Source organism: Rattus norvegicus, chromosome 15 (genome assembly GCF_036323735.1).
Source record: "Rattus norvegicus strain BN/NHsdMcwi chromosome 15, GRCr8, whole genome shotgun sequence".
Classification (NCBI taxonomy): domain Eukaryota; kingdom Metazoa; phylum Chordata; class Mammalia; order Rodentia; family Muridae; genus Rattus; species Rattus norvegicus.
In genome coordinates this window covers 102,343,041-102,366,310 of record NC_086033.1, presented here as the reverse complement: position 1 = coordinate 102,366,310, position 23,270 = coordinate 102,343,041, and the positions used below count along the sequence as shown (strand labels likewise).

Genomic DNA, 23,270 nt, shown 5'->3' with positions numbered 1-23,270 from the left:
TCATATAAGGTACATCTGAACATTGGTAACTTACTTTACAAGTGCACAGATCACTTGAAGTTGTGCTGTACCATTGCACGGAACATCCTGTTATTATTTTTGCTGTGTTTTTACACGGAACATCCTGATGTTGTTTTCTTTTACAATGTCTGCACATATTCCCTTCCCCCCAGAAATGAGAATTTCTGGGCTTATTCCTGGGTGAGAACACCCTTCTCATAATCACCCAGTACTCTTCTGTTTCCCGTGAAGGACTTGGTTTTCTTCCAAGGGAGATTTGTTTTCTTATACCACTGTACCCAGTGGGATGGATCGAAAGTGAAATCCCGAGTTGGAATTCTCTCTGCCCACCAGAGAGACGGGATGTAAGTCTCAGACAGTCATATACTGAGTCATTAGGCTCAGTTTGTAAATTCAAAGATCACGGCACACGTGTGCGTGTCTGTGTATGCATGCATGCGTACATGCATACATTGTTTATTTTGCTTGTCTGACTTGTTTGGGACAAGGTTTCAACTATGTCACTATATAGCCCAGGCCTGGCCTTGAGCTTGTAGTCCAGCCCCCCTCCCCACGTCAGCATCTCAAGAACCAAGATCACAGATGTGCCTCCTTCATCAAATTTGGGGTGGTCACAACCTGTGCCCCAAGTGAGACCCAGCCACCCATCCTCAGTAAGACAATTAAAGGGGCCAAACGAAAGTGGGAGCAGAGAAAGTAGATTTATTCAATGTGGCCACATTGGGGGGGGGTGGAGGGACAAAGAGATTCTGTTTAGAATATCTCCACTAGTGCTACACCAGCCACACCACCATGACCAGCTGGGACAGACAGTTGGGCAGACAGACGGACAGACAGACAATCAGAACAGCCCTAGTACATGGTAAAAGCGAAGACGTAGAGAAAGGCTCCTCCACGGTGTTCCTCACCGTCTTTAGCACCTGATGGGCCATTCCCGTATCTCTCAGTAATGGACTCAGACCTGGTTCTTGATCTGACAGCTTTGGATTAGCTGCTGGTGTCCTACTAAGATGGGGAAGAGTTGGTTACCACCATTCCCTGCAGCTCTTGTGATCCCTGGACGAATTCTGTGCCCTTATTTGTAATGTTCTTCCAGTGTCTATCGATTCCATAATCGAGTCTCCTGTCTTCAGTAGGCGCCCTAGTCCCCACTTTGAGCATTCTCAGCTTTGACCCTACTCTCCCCTGTGCCCTTAATGTCACATTGTCACCTGATAACATGGCTGCAAATCATTAACATTATAAGGTTATCTCTGCTAAGGATCCATTCCAGTTAAAACCCAAGGTGATGTTTGAGATGCAGTGCCTTGTAAGGAACAGGGCCAAGAGGATACTTCAATGCCAGGACCCTGCATTCCTCAGAGAATGTTCTAGAGTCAAACCAGATCAGAGTTCTCTACGGCATGCTAGTCCCATGGCTAAAATCGTGGAGCTTTTTAATTAACTTTAAATTTTAATTCTTAGCAAAATCTATGTTTAACACTTACCTCTAGATATTAAACCAGAGATTCACCTTGATGTGTAGGATTTTTTGTTCCCTTCCTGCACAGTTTCATCTGCCCATGGTTAATAACACAATGACCAAGAACCCTCATTAGCCAGACTCCATGCTGAATGCCAGGGAAAAAGAAGCAGGACACAGGACACAGGCCCTGCCACCCAGGAGCTTGCGTGTTCAGGATGGGTGGTCACAGGTTACATCCTGTGAGGAGATCTAGAACTATGGCCGACTTGTGGGTGTGTTTTCTATCAGCCTTCTCCCAAAGGCTGTAGGGACTAGGGGGACAAGGCTTGCTGAAGATTCAGACCCCAGGTGAGAAACTACTGAAGTCAGGGTTGAAATTATCCTAGTTTAACCACAGAACCCCCCTTTTTCCTCTTCCCCATCCAGGACTTCAAGAAAAGGAATCAAGCACACGCAAGAGCAGCTTAGTCACTGTGGCTGACTGGAGTGATGCTTTGGATGTCTAACCACAATCTCCCACATCAGAGGACTGTCCAGAAGCCAGCATCATTGCAACCAACAGCCCATAGGATCCCAATGTTCCTTAGTGTTTCCCACCATAGCAAGGAAGCCCATTCAAAACAAGGGTGTCCCTGATGGCAGTATCAAGAACAAACTGTCAAGCTATCCACTGTGTAAAAAACAACGTATCCTTTAAGTCATAAAAACTCTTTTCTTCAGTACAGTACTCTTTAGTGTTAAATGTATTTTATTTCAACTAACTTAAGTCTTTTTTCTTCAATTGATTGATGGCAGGCTTTGGTTTGAATTGTTATAGCTCTTTAAATGTATATATACATATCTATATACTGTCCCACTGATAGTGCTTATGTTAGGAAATTCTGTGAGGTCTCTTCAAACTGAATTAGTAACTCAGTGATCTCATGAATGGTAACCATTAGCCAGGCCCATGGTAAATACATTTCCTTAAAGTACCTTTGAACGCCCTGGGCTCTGAGTCCCTGTCAGCACGTTGTTACTAACGGGTTCTTTCCTGCCGTGTAATCTTCCTCTTGGATGTCTCATGATTAATGTGCAACTGTCGTCAATGCCAATCGATTCTTGTGAGACGGTCACTAGAAAAAGATGAGCCGTTACTAACACCCACGAGTCGTTTTCCTGTCTCCAGTCCCCAACCCATAGTATAAAATACCTCAGAACTAGCTTATATCCTTCAATAATGATCTTGGCAGTGATCAGAAAGTTTATATAGAAACCATTTGTTTCCCTTTTCTTTTTAACTCCCCCCCCTTTTTTTTGAAAATATTTTTTATACTATGTGGTACTGTTAGGACTACTATCTCAAAGAAAAAAAGCGACATTTTAATGGCTTGTTGATTTGGAGTCTCCTGTCGTCCGCCGACCGTGCCAGTAAAGATCTCCGTCACACCGTGTGACCGTGGCTGATTATTAGTGAAGATTTCTCAGCTGCATTCGTGAAAGGGCTTGCGCAAAGCCCTGGCTTCTAACACACCCTGACCTTGAAAGATATCTCTGTACCACTGTAGCTACCATTTGGAAACCTATGTGTGCCCATTCCAAACCATGAAAAAAAAATTCTCCTACGTCCCTGAAGGGGCCATTGTGTACCAACAGGCTCACTCGATGTGTAGGTTTCTAACAGCTTTAGTAAGTGAGAGTCAGACTGTGAGTTGTGGGCAGAGAGCAACCCTGTCCATCCCTCACATCAACAGGTTTTTGTCGTTATGGGTTTTGGTGGATATCAAAGGGCACACAACCAGAAAGTGACAAAAACCAGCTTTAGTGAACTGTTCCAGACTCTTTGTCTGCCACAGTCTCTTCCCCTCAGCACCCTGGGACTGGGGACTGTAAGCATCTTGTCAAACCCAACATATAAATTAAGTTGGAATCTGTAGGTCACAGAACTCAGTCCTTTAACCTATCCGTTAGGGATTTTCCCCCTCTTCTCCCCATTCAGCTGATTTATTCCTTTGTCTTTAGACAGAGCTCCCCCCTGGCCACCTGTCTTCATCCCCACTCTCTGCACTCTCAGTCTGACTGCTGTCCTCACCAGTTCATCTGAAGGAAAACAGTCATTTTAAAACTCTGCCTACACAGCACTGTTCCCACGCTGCTCTGTGGTTCCTAACCCGCCTTCATGGAAGCAGAACATACTTCAAGTTTTAACAGTGTATGACACTGGAAAAATGTCTTAATTGTTTTCTTTCTCTCTTTCTTTCTTTCTTTCTTTCTTTCTTTCTTTCTTTTTTCCTTTCCTTTTCTTTTTTAAAAATGTTCCCTTTTCTTTCCATTGAGTTACCTGCAAACAATGTGATTTCTTTTTCCCCTTTTCAGTCTTTTACCTTTTACCCTGTGGGAAAGTCACGTAGTCAGCCGTGTGATTCATTCTGGGCAATTTGTAGCATACGACACAAGTACCCATCCTTACAACTTGAAACCACATCTTTTACCCTAGGCTAGCTCATGGCCTGGCTCCGTCACTACAGGTCTCATTCGACTCTACATTTCTCCACCGCACACACGGGGAACTGAAAACACCCACTATTAAGGGAGGGACGCTGTAAGGGTAGATGTGCTATGACCTATAAGCTGTGTGTTGGAGGAAGCAATTGCCGCCTTTGTGGGTAAGCGACATGGAGGGTTGGGCTTAGGAATCCATCTGCATCTTGGTTCCACAATCACCTGAGCAAGTTCCACGTCTTGGAAACGTGTCCAGTGTCTCAGTGACCTAGCGAGTGCTGTGTGCAGACCTGTGGGACACAGGAAGTGAGAGAGGCAGGCCCACACGGGCCCCAGAGCTTCCTTAGCTGGCTTTGGATTCAACCAGTACCCAGATCAGCCAGTGGTAATGTGCTCTGGGTCAGACAAGCCTGTGTGGTTTATGGTCCACAGACAGGGCAAAGGCACCTTGGCCTCACTAGCCCTTTCTTGAGCCATTATGACGAATGACAGCCCCGACAGACAGAACTAAAAAACTAGAAGTCAACTAGATGGCAGGTGATATGGCAACTGTTTGACCTGGATACCGGATGGGGAGTAGTGTCAGTCCATCCCTGTCCCGTTCACACGGCACCATTGCCCACACACTCCCATTTGTGTACATGGGTGGAATGAGGGAGTTACCCGGCACACTCAGGATCATAGTAGCTGTCGTTTGCCAAGCCTCATGAACTAAGGGTAGCTGTATCATCTATATGCGTATAAAATATACAAGTCCTGTAAATAACCTGTTTATTTCCCTTATAGAAAGGCACAACAGAAAAAAATGATTAGTATATAACTATAAGAACATTTACATCCAATCAACATTCTTCAAATTCATATTTTAAAAAAAAAAAAACAGCTTAAGTGATAATTACAGGGGAGCCTTGGAAGGACCATTGTGAGAACAGTTCTCTTGCGCAACAAACTCGAGACGCGGCTTGCCAGAGCTCTTTAGACATAGGCATTTTTATCAAACTGTTTTGAAGGGCCTGTGGTTTTAAAATCTCCTTCTCCGCCTTGATACTTGGTCCGGGAAGACATGACTGACGTGGGTCCATTGTACGTGTAGCCCATTCTGAAAGATAAAACACACTTGGGTTGATTGTGTTCTACACGCAGAGCCGATGAGAGATGGGCGAAACCACTTCCGTCAGTAGCCAAGAGTTAACTCTTCCTCTGGCTAGCTCTCGTCCCTCTTCTGTCTGTGAAGGGATGCAGGCTGTTCTCATTTGTTCTGATCTCCCTTCTCAGAACTCGTTTTTAAAGCTCATTTTCCTGACACTCGGCAGGCTTTGTAGAGGCTTCATCCATTCCTGCCTGTGTGAAATTACAGTGAGGTCAACGTGAAGACCACACTTTTCCACTTGGGCTTGACCTCCCAGTCACAGAGCCAGCTTCAGAATATAGCCAGGGGCTCTGTAGAAGAATAGTAACTGTATCTTTAACCTCCTTCAGTTGTTACTTTTAATTCGAAGCAGCCCAGGAATTGTGTGTAACTTGTTCCATATGTAACAACTGAGAATAGTGCTTTTTTTTTTTTTTTAAACTGGGCAGTTTTGTTTCTGGTTCCTACCTGGGTGTTTTGTTGTTGTCGGATATTGAAAAGCAAAATATGACACCGCCAATGATGCAGAGAGAAGCTCCTGCCCATCCGATGAAGAGGGCAGCCCCCAATTCATACCTGTGAGAAAATGACAGGACCGTTACAGCCAGCACCTGCTCGCCAAGGTTTCCACCCACACTCACCCGCTCTAAACTCATAAAGGAAGCAGTAACTCGTCCAAGGCACTAGGGCTTCCCACTCTGCTTGCAACATTTTAGCCTCTCCTACTTCCTGCCAGGAAGCCAGGGTGAGGAGGCCGGGTCAGGTTGAAGTCTGGGCGGCCTGACTCATCAGCACCTACCTTCTGCTCTCTGCCTTCATCTTCCCAAACCCTCCGTTCCTTTCTTGTGCTCCACAGGCTAAATTATTTAGACATAGTATAGTAAGGGAAAGGAAGTCCGCCTCCATGTTTGTTCCAGTTCAATAAATGTCAAGTACTTGCTGAGTGTGAATACGTGGAGGTGCACGGTGTCTATGCAAAAAGGCTCTGGGACAGACGAGAGCATCATCTCCTCTACAGTTTAGTGCGGATGCTCATCTAGAAGTAACCAGTGACCAAGCTTCTGGGTGGCAGGACGCAAAGTGAATGTAGACATGACCAAGACAGTCTCTTCTCCAGATAAGGCACTTATTAGACAGCTAGAAGGAATCCTTTTCAAGTGAGGAACACACACACACACACACAGACACACACACACACACACACACACACACACACACACACACACACACCACAGAACTAAACAAGGAATAAGAATAGAGAATAGAAAAAAAAAAACCGTGGGCATCTTTCTCTGGAGTTGGAATTTTTTAATGAAAAGGCATCTCACTTTTGTGCCATAGACAGACAGACAGACACACATGGGGGGAGGGGCACAAACCTGGGGGGAAACTGGTGTGTTTCAGTATAAAATGAACCCAGAGTGTGTATTGGTCACACAGATCCTTGTAGAAATAACCTTAGGAGAGTCCAAGGCAAAGAGAGGAAAAGGCTCCAGCTCGACACTCTATTGCTCTAGGCATGGACGGGGCGTGGGCTGAGAACCTGGCTCTGGCTTGGGTGTGATGGCTGCACAGCTGCAGAGGGCAGCTGGCAGGAACTCTCCAGGGTTCCTGGCTCCGTGAACCTGCTTCCCACTTGCCTCTGAACCCCTGTTCCCAGCATGGGCTTTGTGTAGCTGTCTGTGCAGCAGTAGGAATTTCTGTAGCCCGGGGCTAATAGCAGGCTATGGTGCTTACAGAGCTTCAGGGAGTTTTCCCATCTGGGATAGAGCTAAGCATACTCTGCCCTTGGGAAGCCAGGTGACAGCTGCAGGCAAGGGACAGCCATGACAGAAAAGGAGGCATGAGCACTGTATCTGCTTCCGGAAACCCAAGGACGTATCAAGGGTCCCCCTTGTGGCAGTGACAGAGACAGCTCCTTCAGGCTGCACATGCGCTTCAAGAGGGGAGGGCATATCGTTGGAAAAGAGAGTTGCCCAGATCCCAGTTGTCAATGGGGAAATGTCTTAGAAGATGACAAACCGTTATGCTATCTATATACATACAAAATTTGCATAGCCCATATTTCTACTGTCAGGCCCTTCTTTATGTTGTCTTAATGAGATTGTACAGATAAGAGCTGCCGACCTCTGACACAGTGCAGGTGCATACCGTTTGTCGCCTTCAAACCCCCGAAAGTCCCACCCGCACAGACTCCCCCGAGCCAGCACGCAGAGGACAGCACTCTCTGTGGAGGCCATTCCCGTAGGGGCTGACGCCTCATCACACCCTCTCTCCTTGGCCTTGAGGTTATCTGTCCTTCCATCTGTGCGGCCACGGACACATACCTTCTAAAGTCTCAGGTTTTCTTTCAGTTACAAGCTTCCCTGAGGGAGCATCCCACTTGTAGGTGCCACGCAACTCCTTTGAGTGTCCCAGTGTTGTACTTAAGTCCTGGTTCTGTCTCCCAGCCCTATGCTCCCAGAAACAAGACTCAGACTCACTATGTTTACAAATACTTTGGCCACATAGTTAGGCTCTACTCTGACCAGATCATCACTAAAGATAACCGTTTATTTTATCATACATCCTGCCACATGGCTGGTTACCTGTGCTCAGGTGCCCTGTGTCCATGAGCACATCTGTCTCCTCTCCCGGAATTCACCTCTTATTTCCTGCCTAAGCCATAGGCCACAGGCTTTTCAATTGACAGGTGAGGCATCCGTACGCTACAAAGAGGAGCCCACGTCACAGGCTGGCCTGGAATCACAGAGATCTGCCTGCCTCTGCTGGGTTTAAAGGTGTGTGCCACCACTGCTAAGAGGGTCTCCACCTTTTAGGAATGGTCCATGAGGAACAAACGTGATAGAAGTCAGGGAACCACACGGCTCAGCCAAGGCCTCCCTGAAGGGAACACTGCCAGTGGCCTGCCTATGTCATCGTTAATTCAAACCATCTTGAAACTTACTGAAGGGACTCAGGAATGATGATCGTAGTTTGTAGCAATAACTGGCATTTTTTAATTCCAGGTTTTAAGTTTTGAGTCAGGGAGGGACAGGGGCTAATGGATCTCAGGAGAACTGCATATTGCCGGGTAGCAAAGAGTGACCTTGAACTTCTGATCTTCAGCCTCTACCTCTGCAGTGCCGGGATCACAGGCAGGCCAGCTTGGTTTATGCGGTGCACTGGTTAGAACCAGGGCCTCGTGCACGCTCCGCCAGCACTCTATAGACCGAGCCTCACGCCCAGGCCCTCGTTCCATTCTTTAAATATATTTCACTCTTCACATAAGCGGGATCACTTTGGAGGGAATTCTGTTTATTTCCCATAGCAACTCTTGCCAAATACTTGGAAGCACCATCTATTCAGAGTTGAATCTACGTCGCCCCCTGTTTCCTTTTTTTAGCTCTGATGGGACGGCTTTTGTGATTGGTTTTTCCTCTCTCAGACTTGTTCTTTATTCAGCTGAGAGATTCGTGTCCAAGTCTCCCTCAGCAGGTGACTTCAGTCCACACCTATCCCTGCAGGTCACGTGGTAAACGGTGACTGGTTCTATTCGGAGGCGGCCTTGAAAGGAAGGGCAACAGAACTTCTACCACAGCCAGTTTCCGAGGCACATCTGCTCCCCCTCACCTCTGCCTGGAACTCTTTCTTGACTCTTGGTAATGCTAAGAAACGGATTTCAACACCTCAGGGAGAGTATCCAAATTCCAAACTATCTGCTGCACGTTTCTTTGTGAGCAATATCCTCTCGTCCCTAAGCCAGCTTCTTACTCCCACTGTGCTCTCGACGGTCCCATCACCTCAGCTTCTTCCCTATGCTGGAAGAATAAATGTGCCCCACTCCAGACAGACCCTCAACTGTGAGGACAGAGACTGGCTTAGAGTTGAGACATTTTACAGTACTTTGCATGACCACACTCATCCGAGGGTTGCCCCCACAGAGCTTTGACACATTTGTATCAGAGAACATGACTTTAGCACACAGAGACTGGGGGATGAATTTACTTCTACCAGACAATATCAACCAACCAGAACCCCCCCCCCAGAGCTCCCAGGGACTAAACCACCAACCAATGTGTATACATGGAGGGACCCATGGCTCCAGCCGCATATGTAGCAGAGGATGTCATTGTCTGGCATCAATGGGAGGAGAAGCCCTTGGTCCTGTGAAGGTTCATTTCCCCAGTGTAGGGGAATACCAGGGCATTGAGGTGGGAATGGGTGGGTGGGAGTGGGAGCATCTTCATAGAAGCAGGGAGGAGGGAGGGGGTATGGGAGAGGGGGAAAAGGGAATAATTTTTGAAATGTAAATACATGTAATGTCCAATAAAAATAAAAGAAAAAAATTAAAACATGGATTAATTGCTCAAAAGTGTCCTCCCAAATAAATCAGAAAGAGCCGAAGCATTTAAAATATGCTTTCAAGTACGGGTCAGTCATGCTCCTCTCCTTGCTGTGTCTTGAGCTACATAAGACTGCTCATACCCTTCCTTCCCGGAGAGGGGAAGAGGGACGTGGTGGTGCTGACTCAGCCCAAAGCACGCACCCTCTCATAAATCAGCCCTAGCCAAAGGGGCTGGGGACGACTTATTTTCCCACCCTGATCTTGCACCCACACCTCCATTTCTGACCTGATTTTCAGTTCCTGGGGATCTCTGTGGCTTCATTTTGTCACCACAGACATGCCAAGCCAAGGGACAAGCCACTCACCGTGTCCCGGATGGACAAGAGATGTCAGCCTGACAGCTCCTCCCACGACTCCTATAGTCTGGTGTGACAAGTCAGACTTTAAGCAAATAATTACAGCACAGTGTGAGGAAGCCTAACAATAGAACTGTTTGCCCGTGCAAACAGACATGACTGACCTCAGCTCTCCCACATATGTACAAACACGGTCTGAGAAAGGACCCAAGTACGGCAGGTCCCTCGACATTCAGTCCTCATTACAATTCTGAGATACAGGTCTAAGTATCCTCATTTTGCCAAAGAGGAGACTGAGGCTCAGGGGGATGAAATAATTTGTCTCACCTTTGAACCGAGTGAAAGGTAGAACCGAGATTTAAAGCCCTAACTGTGATCCTAAACCTGGGCTCCTAACCGTTGTTCTCACAGTAAATGAGTTTATGAATACTTTTAAATGCCACTAAATCTACGTTGAGTTCCAGTTCAGAAAGGTTTTTCTCCCTCCTTGGCTCATTGAGTTCTCAGTGGCCCCAGAAGCACAGGGAGTGGAATTTTTTTCCAAATGCCCGGGGGCTGATCTCTCACCCAACACCGTAGGAGGAGCCACTAAGCCAGGGGTGCTGAGTCCTTCCAGAAATAAAAGGTTTTAGCAAACGAAAAGACCCCACAGAATACTGAAAGGACCTTAATCAAGGTCATGGGTCTTTTTAGAGTACTGTGTCCTTGATTTAATTAAAAATGGTAATAACCGGATGGAACTAGAAAATATCATCCTGAGTGAGGTAACCCAGTCACAAAAGAACACACATGGTATGAACTCACTGATCAGTGGATATTAGCCCAAAAGCTCAGAATACTCAAGGTACAATTCACAGATCACATGAAGCTTAAGAAGAAGGAAGACCAAAGTGTGGATGTTTCAGTCCTTCTTAGAAGGGAGAACAAAATACTCACAGGAGGAGACACAGGAACAAAGAGTGGAGCAGAGACTGAAGAAAAGGCATCCAGAGACTGCCCCACCTGGGGATCCATCCCACATACAGACACCAAACCCAGACAATATTGCAGATGCCAAGAAGTGCTTGCTGACGGGAGCCTGGTAGAGCTGTCTCCTGAGAGCCTCTGCCACAGTCTGACAAATACAGAGGCAGATGCTTGCAGCCAACCATTGGACTGAGCGTGGGGACCCCAATGGAGGAGTTAGAGAAAGGACTGAAGGAGCTGAAGGGGTTTGCAACTCAATAGGAAGAACAACAATATCAACCAACCAGATCCCCCAGAGCTCCCAGGGACTAAACCAACATCCCAAGAATACACAAGGATGGACCTATGGCTCCTTCCCCATATGCAGCAGAGAATGGCCTTATCCGGCATCAGTGGGAGGAGAGGCCCTTGGTCCTGTGAAGGCTCGATACCCCAATGTAGGGGAATGCCAGGGCGGGGAGGGAGTGGGAGGGTGGGTAGGTGCATGGGAGAGCACCCTCATAGCAGCAGGGAGAGGGGGAATAGGATTGAGGTTTCAAGAGGGAACACTGGGAAAGGGGATAACATTTAAAATGTATATAAAATACCCAATAATAACAAATGTGTGTTCACACACACACACACACATACACACACACACACACACACACAATGTACAGTGTACAAGTTATCTTAATACAAAACAACATGTTTTGGGGGAAAAAATCTAGAAAGTACATTTATATGTTATCCACATGAACACTTCAACACTGAGTTCCATAGCTCCATTGGTAAGCCAGCCTTTTAGACATCGTTGTCTGACGTAGATACGTCCCTTCAGTCTAAGGCCATGTAACTGCAGGGATGAGTCTATACAAATGGATATTCTATGAGGATCACGCATAAACACGCCTGTTCCTAACACTGTGCATTCCATGTTGCCGTAGAGTGGGCCGTCGAGAGCCCGCCCACCACGTGCTTGCTGCCGTCCACCTGCCTTCTGTAAGATGCCCATCCTCTCCGCTAACAGCCCCTCCCACAGTCTGGTATCCCACAACCCTTACAAAACAGTGGCGGAGGGGGGGGGGGGGGAAGGCTCTCAACCGATCGCAAAAGCAGGACAAAATCTAAATCTCACGCTGTGGGATCTTCACGGGGAATTCTCAAACGTGAGAGACCAAAGCCGAACGCCTCCTTTGCGGGTCGCAGCAAGCCTGCAGGCACGGTCTTTCTGCGTGCCCGTGAGACTTGCCGCTTGGTGGCTTAGAAATCGGCAAGCAGTATGCTATAGTGGCAGGTGGCTTGTTCCGGTTTCTCCCTGTGTGCTACTGAAAGGGGCTGCTCTCCCCCCACCCTTTTTTATGTTTAAAACAAACATGTTGCAAATATTTTATAACTCATTAAAGAATTAAAAGAGCAAGTGTCAGAAATTACTCCAGAGTACATTAAAAACAAAACAAAGCAAAACGAAAACGCAAGCACCCAGGAGGGCTGAGCTCACAGATTGATGTTAAACTGATCTTTCTACCGTTTTTATTCCGTAACCTTTGACCAATATTTTCCTGGTATGTTATTTTCTTTAACCTCCATAACACTGTCCATCTGTGTTACTGTGATAAAGCAATAGAGTGACTAAGAGGTCAGGGCCCAGATTAGCCGCTCACGGCTGACCCGTCTCCAGTGCCTTCCCGGCTCCCACTGCACCAGGTGATTGCTGAGGTCTTCCAAGGAGTAACCTTACTAGTTACCGGAAACTTAGAAGCCATCCATCACAGCGGAACTAAATGTCACGTTAGCCAAGGTAAATTATAATTCAGTAGAAATATCTCGTGTCCCAAGTTACCCCATTTGTTGCAAAAATAAATCCATTACTTGGCAACACTGGTGCCATTGATCTTGTCCAGCAGGGTGGATAATTGGGGGGTTACCTGGTCTTGATCTGAAGCAGGAATGGTGTGCTGAGTCACGGTGCTCACAGAGAGTTCAATGGCCCGTTTACAGGCAATTCTGCAGTCTGAATAAACTGACCGTGCTGTCCTTGAAGACAGGAAGTTCCTAACGGCAAACGCTGTCCTGAGACCCTTCAAGAGACGCTGTATGGCTAAGCCTGCACTAAAGTCTCTGTGGGGGTGGACAGGTGAGTTCCTTCAGACTGAAGTAAATACATACAGAGGGACCCCAGGCCCAAAAACAAAAAATTCAAACAATTAAAATGCTTCCAACATCCATTCAGAATTCTCATGAGCCCTCTGGGAAACAACTGAGCATCAAAGCAGGAGACCCGTGGGTATGCTCTGATAGGAAGAGTCTCCCAGCATCGGAACACTTGACAAATACTACAGCAACTTACACTTAACTCAGTACAGCAATTAACAGACGAGTTATGCCTTACTTGTCTGGGTTTTCCTAACGGGTGCACATTAGACGTCCCCCCCCCCTTTGAACCTTCCTTTTACTTGAGAGCCAGCTGTCGGGAAGCAATTATTCCTTCTGTTAGGTCTCTAGCATTTCCCTGCTGCCAATCTCACAAATCTGTAAAAGGGTGAGGTTCTGTTGTGTGGCTATGTGTGTAAGGACCTTTTAAAATAAAAGCTAACACTTCTCGTGGTGCTTATCGTGCGTATGGGATATTATCTTTAAACTTTGAACTATGCCAGCCTCCCCAACCACGGTCACCACTCATCCTCATTCCGCAGATTGAGATGGCAAAGCAAAGGAAAGACAGGAAGCTAGGAAGTAGCAGGGCTGAGTTTACCCCAGGCAGCTTGGACCCAAGAGCCTGCCTAGCCTTTGACGACTGAGCCATCTCTCCAGGTTGAGGATCCTCTCGTCTGTCCACCCTTATCTCATAAGTGAATGTCTTGACTTATGGAGAGACACAGACCGGTCACTGCTGATATCGCCCCTGCTGTATCCCGAAGCAGGGACTAGCTACAGAGCTCCAAGAGGTCCAGTAAATCAACATGCACACTCTGCTCCACCATGCTCCCTGTCTGCTCTGGGAGACTAGTGAACCAGCAAGTGTGAGCGACCATTAGGGCTCTAACGTTGGCACAGAGCACAGAGGCAATCCCCCACAAGCTACATCTCCCAGGAGGCAAGTGGGGAAGGCTGATCAGAAGTATGACCGGGGAGTAAAGGGATTGGAGCTGAGAAGTTACCAGAGCCTGACGTAAACTGACAGGAATCATTTCGACACAGACTAATCCATCAAAATGAAATGGAGCTGGCAAACATTTGCTATCCCGGTTGAGTTTTAAAAACTCACTAGCCTAGCAGAAGCACCTGGGGAATTCCTGTGAGCAGGGGTAACCGGTACAGGTTGTGAACAAAGTGAAGTCACAGACTCATGCCTTCTGACTGACAGACTCATGCCTTCTGACTGTTGGTTTTGGTTTATTCTCTGTGTTTAAGACTTCTGTGTGATCCATCTCCCACCCAAAACTCTATGGCCTCTTCAACAACCTCAGTTCACTTTCCAAACAACCTTGTAAGCAGAGTAATTTTAAGCATGCATCCATATGGCAGCATTTGATGACAAAGGTGAAAGGGCAAAGTTAAATAGTATGACTAGGCCACTTGGGCACCTGTAAGGTTGGGTTTCAACCAGAAACCAGAAGCTCTTCCCTCCCCACCACCTCACCCCTGCCCCTCCCTCTCCTGTTCTTCCTTTCTGCCTTCCACCCTTTGTCTTCTATGCTGAGGACTGAACCTGGGCCTCCCTCACGTTCAGCACAGGATCTACACCGGGCCACATCCCCAGCCTGGCAAGCATTAATATCTAACTGCTAAAACCTACAATAGCGAAAAGATTTTACCTAAGTAGAGCCTAAATCCCCAAGTATCAGATCAAGTATGCCAGGAATGAAGAGTAGTCCACAGTAAAATTGAAAACAGAAAAAACCTGGAGGCTAAGACCCAAGCATGAGACTCGGAGGCCAAGCATCCTTGGTACCCATGGTAGAGTCTCAGACAACACTGTTCTGTTTCTTTAAAGTGGGTCATGGCGGCAGGGTTCTACTTTGCTTGATTTGAAAAGCAGTTTCTTTCTGCTGATCAATTGTTGCTTGGAACAGTTTAAGAAAACAAAACAAGACATCCAGGAAGTTAGTGGTTTGGGCAGCAAAGCGAGGGTAAGAATAATGTTATCCTGTGGGTTGTGAATCTTGCTTTGGGGTACCTATTAGCATAAGCCTGTAGGAGGGTAGATTCTTTTTTTCTTTAGGATTTGTCGGGTTCTGTTTTAATAAAGAGGGGGGGAAGCTGGTTTGAAATAGCCTAAAGGAAAAGAGAAGGGGTTGTTTTCAAGTCTCTGAAAATGCCTGTGTTGGAGTTGGTCAAGCAGAATCACCACATGGATGAAAAATCACAGACAAAGCAGGGAGACAGCAAAAACACAACCTCGGGGAGCTGTCTAAGCCCTGTGATTCTGCCAGACATAAGTCGGAAGAAATTCTTCTCATGTGTGTTGGGGGAGGGATGCACTCTAGAATAAGAAGCCACTGATGTTGCACAGCACGGTGACCTCTAGATTCTTTTTTTTAAAATGATTTTATTTATTTATTTTAAAACATTTTTTTTGGTTCTTTTTTTTTTTTTTTTCGGAGCTGGGGACCGAACCCAGGGCCTTGCGCTTCCTAGGTAAGCGCTCTACCACTGAGCTAAATCCTCAGCCCCTATTTACTTATTTTATGTATATGAGTACGTGGTCTCTGTCTTTAGACACACAAGAAGAGGGCATCGGATCCCATTATAGATGGTTGCGAGCCACCATGAGTTGCTGGGAATTGAACTCAGGACCTCCGGATGAGCAGTCAGTGCTCCTAACCACTGAGCCACCTCTCCAGCCCGACCTCTAGATTCCTGACCTCGGCTCTGCCCTCGAAGTCACCCATGTTTTTCTCATGAATAAAGCTACAACTGGGCTCCCTGCGCACAGTAGGAATTTATTGACGAGCTTAGTTTTGTTTTCCTAACTTACACAGCCAAGGTGTACATGCTCGAGGGGTAGTGTGGAGCTCTGCAAAGGTCTAACGCTGGAAAGATGTATTGTAAAATTCAACAACATCAACAAACCAGCAAGAGGAAAACATGTTTCAAGGCCTGAACTGTCTTGCAGCACATTTTAGGATTCGGGTGCAAGTGTGCAATTCAAACCAGAGCCTGTGGCAAACAGCCCTGTGGAACCACCACCAGGGAGAAGACACTTAGTGGTAACTTGGTGTAGCCTAATGTGTGCCATTCGTGGGAAAAGGAACGTGATTGTGCCTCCCAGCGCCATCTGCAAAGTCTTGACTGCTCAGTAGCAGGAAGAATTAATTGCACAGGTCTGGAAGGACCAGATTCTCTTCACTAACAGTGTCACTCTGGTAGGCAGACAGAACTGAAGGAGATGCTTTCTGACTTTGAGAAAGCCACAGCATCCTCCTGCCAGTCTAGCAAGACATGAGAGAAACATCTAGAACCTTCTTACAACGCCTTCTCCAAACCTCAGCTCAGCTGGGTTGGCAGAGTCATGAACTGTGAGCCCCACCTATGCTCAAGCTCAAATGAACTTGAAATCGGACAGCAATTACTAAGTTCTAGCCAAGTCGGCTGAGAACACACTCTTGCAGGAATAAGCCAGGTCAAAGATTTGCTTTAACGATGACGTTTCAAGACCTATGGAGCCAGGTTAACTGGGAGTCAACGCATACGTAGCTTCTGGTTTTCTATCACCCATCAGATGAAATCACAGCCATGGATCGGTTGGCGTTTGAAGGCACACTTGGTTTCCCTGCAGCCTGGGTTCCCGTCTTGCCTCTTTAACTAGAATGCAGTGGGACTTTTAATGGCCCTTGAGTCTAACCATTCCTTGATCCAATGAGAGGTTGCGAAGTCTCAATTTTCACCTCTGGGTTTGGTTTCCTCTACATCTGTACAAATCTAACTTTCATAAATAAACAAGAAGCTGAGCCTGTCACCCTGGCATTCAGGATGCTGAGGCAGGAGGATTATAGTTCACGTCTAGCCTGGGCTACCTAGCAAGACGGTATCACGAAAAACACAACAGAGGAAAAAAAGAAGTAAGGAGAATATTTACAAATTAGGATATATTTTTCTAACATAAGTAAGGGTAAAAATTATATCGGGTCCAAGGACAATGGTCTTTTTGTTTGTTTTTGTTAATAAAACTTCTGAATGGACACTGTTTTAAAATAAATGTATGACAGAAACTCCATAATAAAAAGTAGTTTCAAAAATTAAGAAATTAGTATTATAAGTCACACAACTTAGAGCATGTGTTCTACAGAACTCCACCCCCTGGTTTGAGACATTGACTAGTTTCGTCCAAGAGACTCTCAAGAGAGAGTCCCACTTCATGAGGATGTCATAAAAGTGAAGTAATTTGATAGAACGCAGCAATGCTGTGCCTGGCATATGAAGGGGCCGATGTGTGCTAATATAATTCCCATTTCCTACCTCGGCTCCACTGCTCAGGCTAACTGAAGAGAGGACTAGAGAAGCAATGCCCTGAAGACCTCTGCATACACTGGATAAAGTAATGCCCACTGGACCGATGGTTTCTAAACTTGGCCTTTAAAAGTTTGTGATACTTATCTCAAGTCTGAAAGACCATTGCCAGCCTGAGTGATAGCAAAACATCCCCACCCCATGCCATCCCACCCCACACCACACCACCCCACGAAATGTGCACACACAGCCTCTTATAGGCATCTGTGAGCTTCATGTGAGTTTCACAAAGTCCAAAGATTTGATGTACGGTTGGCTATTTCTCATTTGGTGTCCCTGGGATTTTCACAATCCAAAGAAGTAATCTTGGGGTCCCTATAAAAAGCAGTAGGCTAAGCTGAGAAGGAGCAACCAATCAACAAGCTGATATGTCATTCCTGAGACACTCAGCTGCAGATGCCAGCAGCCACACCCAGGGCTGGCTACCAGGCTCCCACTGCGTGATTAGACTCCTCACTGTGTGTAGTTTCTTTATAAAGGCCGGGAAGGTGGAGAGACTAGCATTTTCCAAATGTTATTCTGAGTGAAACTATCACGGCGAGTTTCATCCTCGTAGCTTGGCGCTCCTTCCTCCCATCTTACTTCCTCCGGCTTACTTCACTCCGGCTTTTCCCGAATCTCCCTTCAGTGTTACGATGTAAAATGGATGCATTCACTTCTCTAGACCCTCTGCCTTGAGCTATTTAAAGATGACGTACAATGTTGATAACGTCGCCAAAGTGCACCTTTCATCAAGATGACTCATAAAGTTGATGTCAGATTTACCAACAAACTTAACCAACAAACTTCACTTTCAAAAGCTATGCAGGAAATCTATGACATTGATTTCTACCATTTTTTTCTATGAGCCAATAGAATATGGCCTGAAGACAACACTTACTTTTGCTCCATAAAGAGGGGATCAAAGAATTCCGTTGTGATTTTGTTCGCGTACAGGGAACAGCCCGTCATGGAACACAGACCTGAGAAATACCAGCGGGAGAGCACACCAGTCAGCGTTTGGTCATTTACACCCTGAAGTACCTGGTTGGGTAGAAAGTTACCATTTACCTGACAATATGAATACAACCCCAGCCAAGCAAGCAATCTTAGCTTTGGCTTTATCCGAGCCTCCGACTTTGGTACACTTCATTCCAAAGAGTGCAAAAATGGAACCGAAGAAGCCCAGGCTGACCGCGGCAATCATTAGTCCTCTACACGCCTGGATGTAACCTATAATTAGAGAAGGTTGGTCATGTTAACGCAGAGTGCACAGCTCTCCAGAAAGAAAACCTGGCTGGCACGGTCACTTGGGATGGTCCTTAGACTGTCTTTGGTGGAAAACCAGCAACACCATGGTCAACACACAACACAACAGTTCAAGAAGGGAAAGGAAGCAAATCTACCTGAAAAGCCCATTCTGGGCTGCACTCTTGAAGGTCCACCTTATGCACCGCCTCTGGCTAGATCTCTATGTTATTCCTGCATTTACTAAGGCATGCGAAGCCTCTGTGGTTTGCCATGGGTGAGCTAGTAAACAGTAGAAGGGATCCCACCCTGGAAACGATTACTAAGTCCATGCCTCGTTGCCTCTCGTTCTAGCTCCTTAGTGGATCAACCTTCTCGATAGACACCATACTGAGTCTGGCACTGTGAAATCAGAAAGTTTACAACTGGGCAGCAAGATCTCCCACAGGGTAAAATCTCCGGATATCAGCGGAAGTTTATAAGTGAGACTAGCCAGCATCTACTAGTAACCAATGTTGAATCAAAGAGTTATTCTAGAGACACTGTGCTATTGTCAGTTAGAGTGCATAGAATGAAGCTGTGCTTTAGGAAATACTGCACATAGAAAAATAACATAATTAAACCAAGTGTTTGGATGTAGTGCCTTTTGTGTCCTACAGAACACATTTTATTTGCATAGCTGGGGTAATGACAAACTTGAGCAGGGCTTTTGGCCAGGCACTGGCTCATTCTAGATTAATAAAATCCAAAATGAAATACCATCCCCATATAAGCCGCTCAATTTCAGCGGAAGCAACACTTCGTTTCAGACTGATGCACAGAGAGGGGCAAACAGCAGGTGTAGGCAAGGATGGTAAACAAATAAACACGCAGCGGCGTTAATTACTTTGGGAATTAAGCCTTCTAACAAAAACAAAGGAAGAAAACCCCCCTAAGTGCCACCTGTCATCATGTAGCATGCGGCAAAGCCAATGATAATTAATACTAGGAAGCTAATAACTATAAATTTGTGGAGTAAATGTTGGTGGTCTCCTTTGCCATGCTTCTCCGGAAAAGAATGGAAATTAAAGGTTGAATGCTGTCCCTAGGGAGCTGTTCTTTCTTTCTTTTTTTTTTAAGACTTATTTATTTTATGTATATGAGTACACTGTAGCTGTCTTCAGACACACCAGAAGAGGACATCAGATCCCATTACAGATGGTTGTGAGCCACCACGTGGTTGCTGGGATTTGAACTCAGGACCTCTGGAAGAGCAGCCGGTGCTCTTAACCACTGAGCCATCTCTCCAGCCCAGGAGCTGTTCTTTCTACTTAACGTCATCGCCCTCAGCCCCTGTGAACACACCGGGCTGTGGCGATGCAGGTGGAATTCACTTCATTGATGAGGAGGCTATCAGAGACAGCAAAAGAAGCTTGTTTTGGTAATCTGGGACAGCAGAGGCTCCTTTTGTTAACAATTGTGGTGCTGCAAGGCTGTCTGGGTCTCTGCTATTAAACACGGAACCAAATCTATTTCAAACTTTAGCCCCCAGCACAGGAGCAGAAGCAACACCGAGAAGGTCCCTCGCCACCTTACACAGTCCAAGGGTCTGCAAGGACTCACCAGGGTCTCCCTGCCTACCACAAAAGTACAGGCAGCAGATAGGTGGCAGTCAGCTTGCTCTGAATGCAAACAGTAAACTGTAAAAGTAGAATGATAGATACACACATGTGGGGACCTACACAAAGACGCACATATAGACAGACATACACAACAGGATACATGCACACAGAGAGACACATGCACACACAGACAGACATACACAGACATGCACGTACACAGACATACACATACACAGAGATATATACACAGAAAGAGACACATGCACACACAGATAGACACATACAGACACACATACACACACACACACAGAGAACATGCACAGACACAGACATACTCACACACAGACCTATATCTACCTACACAACATATATGTATGTATATATACACACACATACACACAAATGTAGTAGTATGTTTTGTTTTGAGACTCCCATGAAGCCACAAATAATACCGAATTTTATGTACACACCAGTTTTGCTATAAATACATGATAAAAATTACAGGTTAAGTATAGAAAAAAATTAATAGCAACTATAAAACTAGGTTTGGGAAACACAGGCCTGTAATCCCAGAACTCTCAGTAGCACAGGAGGGAGATGCATTCAAAGCTAGCGGGGGCTCCGTAGAGAGACACTGTTCAAAAAAAAAAAAGGTAATAATTAAGTAAAATAGAATAACTGACAGTTATTTGAATACAACATATTCAAAGCATATAGATTATTTAATTTTATTTGCTATTTTGGTCTTCATTTGACCATAGGCCACTGAGACCCAGGAAAGGAAAACAGGGAAAAGGGAGACTCCTGTGTACACTATCTATTTAGAAGAAGACAGAAACACACGCTGCTTTATTATGCCCCACAATCCGCAGTTCCGTCATCTGTCCTTATCTAGCTTTTTCAGATACATGGTCTGGAATTTACCGAGGGCTACGTTCTGCAGTCTGGTCATTTAGAACAGGGAATGAGTTTCCCTACATGGTAAACACTGGTTAGAATGCTGTCCAAGCCAGTCAGCCTGCAAGGCAGGGAAAATAACAGTAGTATTTACACTTGAGGGGGAAAAAAGTTTTCCTGATTCTCTCATTCTAAAGTCTCCTCTCTCTGACCTTCCCTGGTCTCTGGGAAGAGACCCAAGAGGAAAGGGGTACCAGGCCGACTCTCAATCTGCCCAGCTCTGCTCTCTCTTCAGTGCTACTCAGAAATGTGTGTGCAGGGGTAGCATTCGCTATCCTGGCTCCAGAGCACTCAGGATAATTTGCTAGCTTCTGCACGCACTAAGGACAATGGTTGTCCTGATTTTTCTATAATGGGGAACCAAGACTAGGGATAAACTACCCTGCCAGCCTTGAGAGGAATGGGTTGTGGTGTTAATTAGCCTGAGGTTTATAAACTCTGGTCTTTACAACATACAGAATCTCAGACCTTTCATGAATTCCAGATGACTTTCAGAGTTTATCTTTTGCAAGGCAGACCTGTGCCTACCCTAGCTTTTTAACAGGTCCGGAGGGCAAACTTAGAAGTTACACCATCAAGAGAAGTGAGAGCAAAAGCCCAGTCAAGGAGGCCATTATTTCTGACAGGTCTAATTTACCGACACTGTTAATAGCTAATTAACACATTAAAGTGCTGAGGCATGAACGTGTTCACTTAGAAGTTCCCAAGGTATAATTTATCGTTAGTTCTCCTGCAAGAAATGGCAAATACCCCCGTTAGCAAAAATGGATGGCACACAGATAAAGAAAAAATCAGCCAGGCAAAAGAAGTCCAATGATGGAAAAGAATATGGGCTAGCGGTAAACAGAAACCACCAGTTCCTTCAGCTCTGAAATTTTCAAACAGTAACTTGGACTAAACTAATTCCGTTGCAGAAGCCTTCAAGGTAACCCTTGAAAGTTAGATGTCTTCTTAACGGTATGTCCTTTACTTCCTCTCGCCAAGCAGCAGCATAGTAAGCTGCTGTGTTTAACTGGGAAGAACACACACTTTTGTTATACTAGTAGCCTGGTGTATTTGTGCAAAGAATAGTGGATGCGCAAGGCAGGACACGGACTGTCAGCTCTCACACCGCCCATCTGTAGACGCTGTGTCCTTGATCACCTAAAGATCTCTCAGCATCTCTGCTTATCATCTGAAGAGCAGGGACATCCCCAGGGTGAACAACGGCACAGGGGTAAGAAACTGCCCTAGGATCCCTCCTACAAGGCTAAGATCGAATTCTATGCAGATGTGAGTGCCTGCTAACATGACATAGCCCTCGGTCCAGATGTTAGCTTTGCCACACCTCAGGTTTCCCAAAGGACAACAGTGATTCCTCCTATGCCTGGCTTACTCAGGGGAGGCAAGGATTGTTCTGATCTGTAGCCATTAGAGACCGTTAGGTGGCTTTCTTCCTCCACTTCAAATATCAGACCAGGTTCCAACATTCCTGCCCTGGAAATCCAAGGCAGAGAGAAGACAGAATTGGGGTTTGTTTAGGGAGGTGCTACTCTAGAAAGTTCCACTTGAAGTGGGATAGGGGGATCAAAAAGTGGCTGTGGCCGAACCCTTGTCTTTTGTAGTTGAAAAAATTTCCAGTGTACCACAGAGGGTGCAGTCAGCGAGGGAAAGACTGGTATCACGTCACCTCTTTCAGAGTTCATGATGGAAGAATTACATCACACAGACAAGCAGCGGGCTCAGATTGCACCAAGAAACATCACAACTATCGGCGTGAGAGGTAAATAGGAAAAAAGAGAAAATGGTCAACAGATAAGTCTAAAGGGCCAGTCTCACGGGGAGTAAGGGGAATGCAGACCGCGGTAACGGTAACCCCACAGCCAAAACTTCTGAATGGCCACAGCAAAGAGAAAGCGGCAAGGCGGTCCCTGCACTCCTGGCAGAATGCAATTTGGCAGTGTGAACTGAATATTAAAATGCATGTCCTTTTGGCCTGGCGATAGAACAGTGTACAGAAACATACCTGTGCAGGAAGAGGTGACTACAAGGAATTCAGTAAGGCAGTAAGGCCAGGACAAAGTTGCAAAGTGTCCAGTGTGCAGGGGTAAAGGGCATGAGTGGGTCATTCTGTCCAGATTACTGAGAGCCATGTAGCAGCTAAGACATTTTTCTATCTGTACCAACTACAAAGATGTTATTAATTTAAAAACAATGTGGAATATATCATCTCTGGTTTTAAAACATGTTTTCCAGTCATGGGTGCTTG

At 46.0% G+C, this 23,270-nt stretch overlaps 2 protein-coding genes across 19 annotated transcripts in view; one reads left to right on the top strand and one right to left on the bottom strand.

Moving 5' to 3' along the window:
* Dzip1 (DAZ interacting zinc finger protein 1) overlaps positions 1–2,919 on the top strand; it is a 53,694-nt gene extending 50,775 nt beyond the window's left edge. For 16 of the 17 annotated variants that reach the window (XM_063274506.1, XM_063274498.1, XM_063274504.1 and 13 more), the window contains one exon: positions 1,913–2,213. In XM_063274506.1, coding sequence (XP_063130576.1) covers positions 1,913–1,992 — 80 coding nt within the window. In that variant the 3' untranslated portion in view covers positions 1,993–2,213. Of the gene's footprint in view, positions 1–1,912 lie in introns of all 17 variants that reach the window. The other variant, NM_001427239.1, reaches the window with a different exon arrangement.
* A 1,802-nt stretch (positions 2,920–4,721) lies between these two features.
* Cldn10 (claudin 10) overlaps positions 4,722–23,270 on the bottom strand; it is a 91,732-nt gene continuing 73,183 nt past the window's right edge. The window contains exons 3-6 of one of the 2 annotated variants that reach the window (NM_001106058.1): positions 18,288–18,449; positions 18,118–18,199; positions 5,565–5,672; positions 4,722–5,066 (exon numbers count right to left, since the gene is read on the bottom strand). In NM_001106058.1, coding sequence (NP_001099528.1) covers positions 4,943–5,066; positions 5,565–5,672; positions 18,118–18,199; positions 18,288–18,449 — 476 coding nt within the window. In that variant the 3' untranslated portion in view covers positions 4,722–4,942. The remainder of the gene's footprint in view (positions 5,067–5,564; positions 5,673–18,117; positions 18,200–18,287; positions 18,450–23,270) is intronic. The other variant, XM_063274174.1, reaches the window with a different exon arrangement.